The sequence below is a fragment of the Lupinus angustifolius genome, chromosome LG15 (assembly GCF_001865875.1).
Source record: "Lupinus angustifolius cultivar Tanjil chromosome LG15, LupAngTanjil_v1.0, whole genome shotgun sequence".
Lineage (NCBI taxonomy): Eukaryota > Viridiplantae > Streptophyta > Magnoliopsida > Fabales > Fabaceae > Lupinus > Lupinus angustifolius.
The window spans coordinates 10980307-10990761 of NC_032023.1; the positions used below are offsets into that span (position 1 = coordinate 10980307).

At 32.7% G+C, this 10455-nt stretch overlaps 1 protein-coding gene across 1 annotated transcript; it reads left to right on the plus strand.

Annotated features, from left to right (window-relative positions):
• LOC109327496 (centromere protein S) lies at nt 6815-9247 on the plus strand. Its single transcript, XM_019560667.1, has 4 exons — nt 6815-6960; nt 7035-7106; nt 8522-8602; nt 8704-9247. The coding sequence occupies exons 1-4, from the start codon at nt 6849-6851 to the stop codon at nt 8859-8861; spliced, it is 423 nt and encodes a 140-aa protein (XP_019416212.1). The 5' UTR covers nt 6815-6848; the 3' UTR covers nt 8862-9247.

The following is a 10455-nucleotide window of genomic DNA, read 5'->3' on the forward strand; positions in this document are numbered from 1 at the left end:
CGGACATTAGCCAAGGTTCTGACAACCCCGTTATGAGCCTTGATCTGAATAGTACCTATTCCTGCAACTTTGCATTCGATATCATTGCCCATCAAAACAACATCACTGTCAACATGTTCAAAAGTGGTGAATAAATCCTTATAAGGACACATATGAAAAGTACATCCAGAATCAAGAATCCATTCTGTTTTACTCCTATTATTATAAGAGACAACAGATAAAAGAATATCACCGTCAGAATTGGCTTCAATATTAGCAGCTTCAGAGGATTGTTGAAATTTTCCCTTATCTTGTTTTTCTTGTTTTTTCTTTAAGATAAAACAATCAGGAATGTCATGCCCCGGTTTCTTGCAATAGCGACAAGTTTTGTTGGATTTGCGACCTCTGGATTTGGATCTGAACTTTTTATAATTGGTACTCCCTTTTTCTTGAGTTCTACCTCGAACACTTAAGCCCTCACCCTTGTCCACAGAATTAACTTCAAGATCAAATTTTTCTTTGGACAATAAATTAGATTTAACATCTTCAAAGGATAAGGTATCATTATTTCCATACAACATGATTTCTTTGAAGTGCTTATAGGTAGAAGGTAAAGAGACAACCAACAAAACAGCTTTGTCTTCATCTTCAATATTAATATCAATATTTTGCATATCCATAATAATAGAATTAAACTCATCAAGATGAGTTTGAATAGGAGTACCTTCAACCATACGAATGGTGTATAACCGTTCTTTGAGACGAAGCTTGTTTGCGAGGCTCTTGGTCATGTATAAAGTTTCTAACTTCAGCCACAAAGCCGCAGCGGTTTCTTCATTGGCAACCTCACGAAGAACCTCCTTCGACAAACAAAGTTGAATTGTTGAAAGCGCCTTTTCATCCAACTCGTCCCATTGATCATCGGTCATGGAAACTGGTTTCTTTGACTTCCCATCTAAAGCTTTCTTTAATCCGCTCTGGATAAGAACGGCCCTCATTTGGACTCGCCAAATAGAAAAGCTAATTTTGCCATCAAACTTCTCAATGTCAAATTTTGTAGACATTTTGAAATTCTCAATTTAGTAAGAGCTCTGATTCCACTTGTTAAGGTTAGAGCACAATGCGGAAGCACAGGATTGAATCAATTGAGAACAAAAGAGAAGCAAGTAAAGGATAAAGAAAATAACACACAAGATTTAATGTGGAAAAAATCCTCAGTGTGAGAGGAAAAAAACCACGGGCGATCAAGAGCAAAATTCCACTATGTAAAAAAGAAGAGTACAAGAAATCCTCTTATAATGATGAGGACAAATGACAATATTTTTTCTCACAAATACTCTCTCAAATGGAACAAGAATTCTCACCAAGAATGCACTCACAATATATGTGTAAATGAAAGAGATGTTGTGTGTTGTGAAGATGATTTTGAAGCTCTCTATATGTGTCCTTTTATAGGCAAGCAAAGTCTTGGTATCTTGGATATGAAGCATTGGATGCTTGGAAACAAAACCATAAAAGTGACATAAAATGCCCTTAAAGAGAGCCATAAAATAGTCATAAAATTCTTTTAAGGCATAGTAATGAGAGGCATCTAACAAGTATTGTTGTAATTATCTTTTAACTACCGTGCATGTCAGGGCTTCTCCTAGAATTCGCTATTGATTTGTATAAATTAATATCTACATATACATTTATTAGCATAACAGACATTCTCAGTAATACATACATTTATACATTCTGAACAACACAGACACATTAATACAAGCCAGAGGTTTGTCTTATTAAACATCAATACAATACAAAATACAAACAATGAATATCATGTCAATTATGTTTTGACAGAGTACATAATTACAAATAAAAAAATTACACAAATTACAAAGAAACAATATTATATAAATTACATACAATCAAAATGATACAAAAACTATTTGCATCTATTTTTCCTTTTTTTTATTGTTTTTATCTTCTAGGGTCATCCTTGTCTCGAGGAGCATATTGATTTACTCAAAGCCTTTCATCGTGATCATCTCTTGTATATAAATCATTATCTGTAGTTGGCCGCTCTCACGCGACGGATATGTCTCAAAAAAAGATCATCTTCATCAATATCTCCATATTCTTGGTCATCAATATTATTGATGATTATTTTGTTAGTTAAAAGAACAATGAACCATTTTATATTAGTTAGTTAAAAGAACAATGGACCATTTCACATATATGACATACAAAATGTCCTTTTGTACTATATCCAGACAGATTATTGTATGCAGGGAAATCACTGACTGTGCCGAACAACAAAGCCCTTAAGTTGAAGTTTTCTTCCCTATACGCATCATATGCATTTATGCATGTCTCCCATATTTGCTACAAGTCTTCAATTAATGGAGCCAAATATATGTCTATGTCATTCCCTAGTTGTTTAAGTCTAGAAATTAACATAGATAGCATCACATATTTGCGCTTCATGCATAGAGAATGAGGTAGATTGTATATCACCAACATCACTGGTCATGTACTGTGGGAGAAACTTTGAACATTATGTGGGTTAATTCCATTTGTTGACAATGAAATGCGTAGATTTCTTGATTCTTGATCAAAACTAAGATAGTCGTGATCAATTTTTCTCCATTGAGGAGAATGTGTAGGATGCTGAAGTTTGTCATCTTTAATCTTTTCTTCATCATGACATGTCAACTTCTTTGCAGCTTTGGCATTGCTAAACATATGCTTGAATCTTGATTTGATGGGAAAATATCATACAACCTTTTTGGAATTGATTCTTCCTTCTTATATCGTGATGCATTACATTTAGGACAAAACTTTAATGAAGCATACTCATTAAAAAATAAGATGCGATCATTTTTCACAAGCATGTATCCTAGTGTAGTCCATGCATATGGAGCGTAACATTTGTTTTGCATCATAGGTTCGAGAATGGAGCACATTATCTTCCAGCAACATATCCTTCAGAAGTGCAAGCAAGTCGGTGAAACTCTTACCAGATAGGCAAAATACATTATAATGAACTAAATGATTTGGTACATGCGAATATAATAAACTAAATGATTTGGTAGAAGAGGAAATAATCTTGTCCACAATTTTTTCTTCGACTCCTCTGCACAGATCTTGTATTCATTGATTTCCTTTTAAAATCTGGGTCTTTTTGCCATGAAGGAAATCAATGAACTTAAGGAATTGCAGCAAATGATGAAGAAAAATAATTCATTGATCCCTTTTTTTTCCTTTTATTTCGGTTCAATTGAAAGAGTTCAATGGGACTAAATAATTCATTCCATTTTTTCGTTTATTTTCTTTCAATTGCAAATGAAAGAGATCAATCAACTAAATCTTCATCTCATGCAAATCTTGTATGACAGTCACCTTCCTTCTGAAATCTGGGTTCTTTTGCAAAATCAAAAGTTGTTAAAGACCTCCTTGACATGATTCTGAAATAGAAACACAATTTTTTCTTCGACTCCTCTTTACAAATCTGAGTGTTTTTTTTATCTTTTTCACTTTTTGCAGTATTGCTCTCTTTTTTGCTACTATCTTCATGAACATACTCTTATAGAAACACATACTCTTAAGCTTTTAGCTTACTGATGAATTGGAACATTGAGTGAACCACCATATTTATAGATGAGCAACTATTAATAATTCAACAAACGAAGAGACTTATAATCACTCAACCATTAATATTTTAACAATCAAAAAACGCATAATCATTCAATCATTAATATTTCAACAAGCAAGAAACGCATAACCACTCAACCATTAATATTTCAACAAACGAAGAGACGCATTACTACTCCACCATTAATTTCTTAGACGCTTAAAAAGTCGTAAAACATCAACATCGCATAATTAAGCAAGTGCGATTACTATGTCATCTTCAACAGCGCTTCCTTAAATATGTGTTGTTGCATATATTCACATCAACATCGCTTTCTATCAAATACGCTGTTAAAAATAAATCATTCAAGTCAGCGCTAACGTTACTGATGTTCAACAGCGCATTGTCAAGAATGTGATGTTGAAGTTACACAAATTGACAACACATGCTTTATTATGCGCTATTGATGTTTTTCCGCCTCATTTTCGACAGCATCGTTCAAAATTGCACTGTTGAATGACTGTTGTTTATTACGATATCTGGCGTAGTAAAAAGTGATGTAAATTGAAAAAATTCGCAAATATAATTAGCATATTGTAGATGAGAAAATATGTCACTACTAATATAATTCACCACCAAAATGATCCTCAATGCGAAGAGAAACTATTAGTACAATCGACATTGGAATAGTCATCGATGGAAAAGGAAGTCAATACTGACATAATTCATCAATGAAAGAAAAATTAAATGCCATAATGATTGTGGCAAGGAAGAGAACCCAATATTCATTGACAAAATGATACTTTGTTTATTAATGGTTGATTTATAAATTATATGTCACTTTCTTGTGATGTATGAGGATTTGGTAGGATGATATATTATTACCCTTAAGTTCTATTTGTGAGTTAGGTTTTGGAGGAGGATGAAAACTTTAAATTGACTTCCAAACCTTCTATTGTTGGTAGATCTTCATCCATTATTACAACATTACTCTATGAGTTAAGTGAAAGAGACATATAAGTGGGTTTGACATCACATATTGACCCAAAACCTTAAGGCATTAGGTATATGAGTCTATCCACTTATATGGGTTTATCTACTTATATGCTCTTTAACTCATCCATTTTTACCCAATGTGAAACTTCTTCATTCACACTTGGAATACTCAATATCTATTTCCCTTTTTCTTCTCCAAAATCTTACAAATGTCTCCTTATAAAACATCTCATCCAATAATTCCATATAGCACCTAACATTTACCAACTGCTAAATATATAGTTTCCTCTTCTCTTCCATTTGGATAATAATAACAATATAATAGCCACTATTGCACATATTGTGTGGTATGGTGTTGAGTGCAATTGATAGGCACTAATAGAATTTATTTTGTTATCTAAATGGAAGATTTTAAATACCTTCCATTTTAATAATGCATATTTAAAATTCGCACATACCGTCCATCAAGATTAATTTAAAATAAATTCATTTAATTTTAAATCATTAACATATAATTAATAATAAAAATTATTAGTATTATTAATCCTAAATTATATAGTAATTTTTCAATCGGCCATGCTAACAAAAGCTCAAAAAATATAGGTAAAATATGGTGTAACTAACATTATAAAATAATTTTCACTCTAATATTTTATCTTTAATATTTTTTAATATCTACAAACAAATTATATAATATTAAATAACTATAATCAACAAATTAATATTACTCTCATTTTAAATTGAACATTATAATAAAAATAAAATTATTATATAAAATACAGCAAATAACAGTGCGGAGAGCTAGTATTATGGTTATTTTTTGAAAGGGGAAGAGGAATAAAATCAAGCTTGCATAGATTAGTTTTCACAAGGTACTAACGTGCAGCATGAAAACACTTTCGGCACTAAATTAGTAACTTATTTATATTTTCGAATTAAAACAGTAATTACAAAAACAAGAGGAGAATCTTCCCCATAATTTTAGAAAGAAAAAACTTGTGTCTAGGGAACTTGTCATATATATAAATGTATTTATATTTTCTTCATGGATTAAATTTTAATTAAAATTATAATGTGTTCTCAAAATTTTATTAATTGTGTTATCTAGTATAACTAGTGGTGACAGGTAATGTAGGGATAGCAAAAAATCTCATATCAGTGAGTAAAACATGTATGGGTACGGGACACAAATACGTACCCGCGGGTTTTATAAATAAGTTTTTAAAAATACTCGTAGTACATACAGGCGGGTACGGGTATTATGGTACTCGTGTCCGCGGATATCTGTTATTTATATGATTAATATATTATATTTAATTAAAATAAAAAAATATATTATTCTGACATTCATTACACTATTTATATTTTTTTCCTTTTACTTTGTTTACGTATTTTATTGAGTTTGGTAGTGAAACACCCTACAAATATTATTACATTGTAGAAACACACATGTTTTACAAAGAAAATATATACTTCTTGTTAATGAAATAAGAACAAAAATCATACAAATAGAAAACGCCAATAAATTTAGCATTTTTACCAAATATTGAATCAAAGGGTTAAAAATAATTCAGTTTAATCTCATTTGAAACATAATAGAAATAAAATTTTAAAATGCATTTATAATATAGGAAACTCACGAGTACCCAAAAATACCCGCACACGGGTACCCATACGGATACAGGCAAGTATGGGTAATGCTCTCCTATTTTGAAACGGGTAGTGGGTAACTACTATCCATGCCCGCCCGTGCTCGTTGTCATCCCTACCTACGAGCACAAATTTATATTTTTACGATGTCAATTATTCAAATTATGTATATTTTATTTTGGAGAATTAAAATATATTTTTTGTATTGAATATACTTTATATTATAATTTTTTATTTGGATACTTTATATTATAATTTTTTGTTTTATTATAATGTTACAGAGGTGATTAATATGTTTGTGGTGGTTACATATGATTATATAGTATTTTTTAGTAATTAAAAAGTTTAAGGACAAAAATAGAAAAATGAAATTACATCATGATAGTTACACAGTATTTTCTCTTTATATATAGTATAGATGTGTTGTCAAGATATTATTAGTTGTATCTTATATATGTCTAGTCACAAGACTTTTTCTAATTTTATTTTAAAATATCAAAATTATACGGAAAAGTATTTAAATGATAAATTATAAATTTAAAATAAAAATGATAATAACTATTTATATTCTCCATTGTTTCTCCCATTTGCCTCCATTACATTGGAAATGGAAGGTGCAAGTGGGAGCAGCGAACATGAAAAAGAAGAAAATGGCTCAGAAGCAAAGCTCCTCAGAGACAGATTCAGACTCTCCGCAATCTCTATCGCTGAATCTGAAGGTTCATTATTTTTTCATTTCATTTTTCAAGAATTTTTTTATTCCATTCAATTATAGTGTTTCTAATCCACACAGCAAAGAAAAACGGCATGGAAATATCAAAAGTCGTTGTGGCTTGCGTTGCTGATTTGGCCTTCAAGTATACAGGTATCATCATCATTCACTGTTTTCTTTTTTTAAAAAACCTTGACTGCTTAATTTGCCTGGGCTTACTTTGCATTATCGTTTTAAATTGCGGTTGTGGTCGTGATTGTGAATGTGATTACAGAAATATACCATCAAAGAGTGAAACTGTAGTGGCGATGTGGTTACAGATACTGCAATTTAAAACATGGATTGAAATTAAGATGAATGATAGGAAATGGAAATGCCTTGTTATAAGTATGGTTATGACATGTTTGAGATAATGTTGCTGAAATTCTGCTACAGGATAACACTGTAGTATACATGTCTTTCATGTGTGATTAAAGGTGATAGATTCTGTGTAGGTTTTGGTTTGTTGGTAGTTTGGTACAATAGTGTCATCTTCATTCTTAGTTTCTGGAATTATCATTCACTGGCAGTTTAGTCTCGGAAATCATTTAAGTTTTAACTAGGTAGCCTTAAATTTTTAAAAATTCATATCAAAGATATGGTATGGACTAGTGGAATAAAGTTTTATAAATTCATAAGTCCCACATTGAGTAGAATAGCAAAGTCAATGTGGTACTTAAGCCATGAGGCTCTCCCACCTAATAGACTAGTCTTTTGGGTTGGGCTCTCCTCATGTGCTTAAGTCCTAACATTGGTGTCTTTCATTGAGAGTTGTGTCATGGAAAATGCTACCTATAGGCTGGATTAAGGTACATTATCGAATTCTGATAGGTGAGTGAAGCCGCCAAAAGAGAAATGGCTATCACCGGGTCAGTGCCGATAGAGGGAATTAGAGGTTCAAGTTTGCCAAATTGACATTGAAAAAAGATGGGGGAATTAGAGGTTCAAGTTTGCAAGAGTGTTGTTGGTTGAAAACCTGAATTGAGTTTTGATTATTGGAGAAGTGATTTTTTTTTTTCAACTTCATCGACCATGTTTTTTTTGCTCTAAAGTTAACTATAACACTGCTGAAGTGGCTTATGTTAGGCCATGCCATCATTTTACATCCAAACTTGAGCGTTGGGGACCAAAACCTAGAAGGGAGAGGAAGTTAAGGACCAAAATGAAAAAAAGTATATAAATTTTGAGGTGAAGTTCAAAATGACTAACATTTACATTACAGGGGCCAAAGTCTGTTCCCGATAAGCTGGTGTATGCTTCCTTTTGAGAGATAAAAGATGTGTTTGTTTGCATATATGTATCAGGTCATGACAACTTCCTTTATTTCAATACCTTTTACAAATATGCAAATAACTTACACGCGATGTTGGGTGGTTAGTCATATTATCACATTTTGTTTGCCTGTAAAATCATCCTAGACTTGCTGTTAAAGGACACATACATAGTATTGAACATTTGTGAGTTAATAATTGGCTGGCAAAGCTCATTTGAAACACTGAAGTTAAACTAATTGTTTGCTTTGCAAGCAGAGAATCTGGCTAAGGATCTTCAGCTATTTTCACAGCATGCAAACCGTAAATCTGTAAATATGGATGATGTCATACTCTGTGGTAAGTTTCACTATATATACTCAGTTTTCAGGCAGAATGGCCTATTTTATTGTTTGGTATCTGTTCCGTTCTTTAATCTTTTGTATATAATTTGACTCCAGCACATCGAAATGAACATCTAGCTAGCCTGTTGAGGAACTTCTCCAATGATTTGAAAGCCAAAGATTCTCATCCTGAGAGAAAGCGTAAGAAAGAAGTAAAAAAGAATGATGAAAACCACCCTTCAGCGCATATGCCTGATACACATGAGGTCCTGTGAACACATCTTGAAATGCTTACGAAGTTTTGGCACCAAATTTTAGATAATATTTTTTTTGAGTTACTTTTTCTTTCTCCTTCCCTATTCAACCCTCTTTTTTCCTCTTCCTTGTTCATGTTCTTGGACTTGTGAATACTGGAATCTACAAGTCCGTCTTTATTATTTCTGTAGGAACAGGACACCTTAGAACTTAATATAAACCATTTGTAAAAGGTGCAGCTACTGTTAGGTGTAGCAATGTGTGAGCTCAAACATACTTGTACAAACATTTGAGCTGAAAATTGTACAAAAAATTGAGAGCAAACAGAAAAGTTATGTCTAGTTTTTGTGTTTGTACATCTTAAATTTGCATGCGCCAATAATGAAACTGGCACGATAAGGTTGTTTGTCTTGTAACCTAGAGGTTATGGGTTTAAATTCTGGAAGCAGCCTCTTCATCTAAGGCTGCATTCATCGACAAGTGATTGTTTGCAAAATTATGGATTAAAATGTATCTTTCATTGCCTGAGAGACTGTATTGAAGCTAAGGCTGGTTGGGTCGTGGTTGGCTTGTGGAACTGTTCTAAATTCTCTGCTTAAATGATGCATAGACTTGGATTCAGTTGGGTGATTCTTTAAATTCATCCATTTTCTTTGTGATTTTATAATGGATTTGGAAGCCTGGGATTAAGTTTTGTGTTGATCATGGGAGGCTTTCTATCATTTCCGTCACACCTTCTATCCATAATCTAGCTAAGCTCATCTAAGTTATCCAGTCCCTGTGATATTGTGAGTTCTCCGGCTATCAGGCGGAGCAGTTGGGAAAAGCCTTCTAGAGATTCTGTTGGCGTGAATGTGGATGGAAGCAAATTCGAAAACCCAGGTCCTTTAAGCTTTGGGGTTCTCCTCCATGATGAGGACAGGAATTGGTTGGCCGGTTTTTCTGGTCATGTGGGCATCACTAACAATCTCCATGGTGAGCTTCTTTCTATTCTTCATGGTTTCGATCCTGCTTGAGAGTTGGGTGCTCAGTGCGATTATCGACATTAGTAGTGTAGTTGGAAAGTTTCTTTTAAGCATCCTTATGGAGAAGGAAACTTCTGTGCTGATTTTCTTGCTAAACATGGTGTGCCAATCATACTTGTGTGAAGTACTCTCCATCCTCCTGTTAGGATAAAAGCTTTGCTGTTAGCTGATACAATGGGATCATGCTCCCTAGAGTTTTGTCTTTCTTTGTGTCTTGCGTTCTACGCATTGTACCCCAAAAATATAGATTTTTCTTAACAAAGGATTGGGGATAAGAAATAATAAGAGGGTAGCTTTTATTGAAAATGGTAGCATTAAATGAATTTTCTATTGGGTTCTTAAGAAAACTCATAATTACGTTGCCAAAAAAGTTTAATACTTAAACTTCCGAAAGTGTCTTTGGTATGAGACCACGAGTACTCATCACATATACAATCTTATTCGAGTCAGATATATTCATTATGGATGACAATCTTTTTTCTTAAATATTTAATGCAATTGTATATATAGAGTAAAATATTAAGAGTTTGATTTATGGGAGCACCACTTGTTGGGAGAGGTAGTTATGCACCCTGAAATGGATTAGTTT

What these genes read in the sequence shown, in the direction of transcription:
- LOC109327496 (XM_019560667.1), top strand. Translation starts at nt 6,849, where the DNA reads ATGGAAGGTGCAAGTGGGAGCAGCGAACATGAAAAAGAAGAAAATGGC. An exon ending in TTTGGCCTTCAAGTATACAG is followed by an intron (nt 7,107 to 8,521) that starts GTATCATCATCA and finishes CTTTGCAAGCAG; the next exon opens with AGAATCTGGCTAAGGATCTT. An exon ending in GGATGATGTCATACTCTGTG is followed by an intron (nt 8,603 to 8,703) that starts GTAAGTTTCACT and finishes ATTTGACTCCAG; the next exon opens with CACATCGAAATGAACATCTA.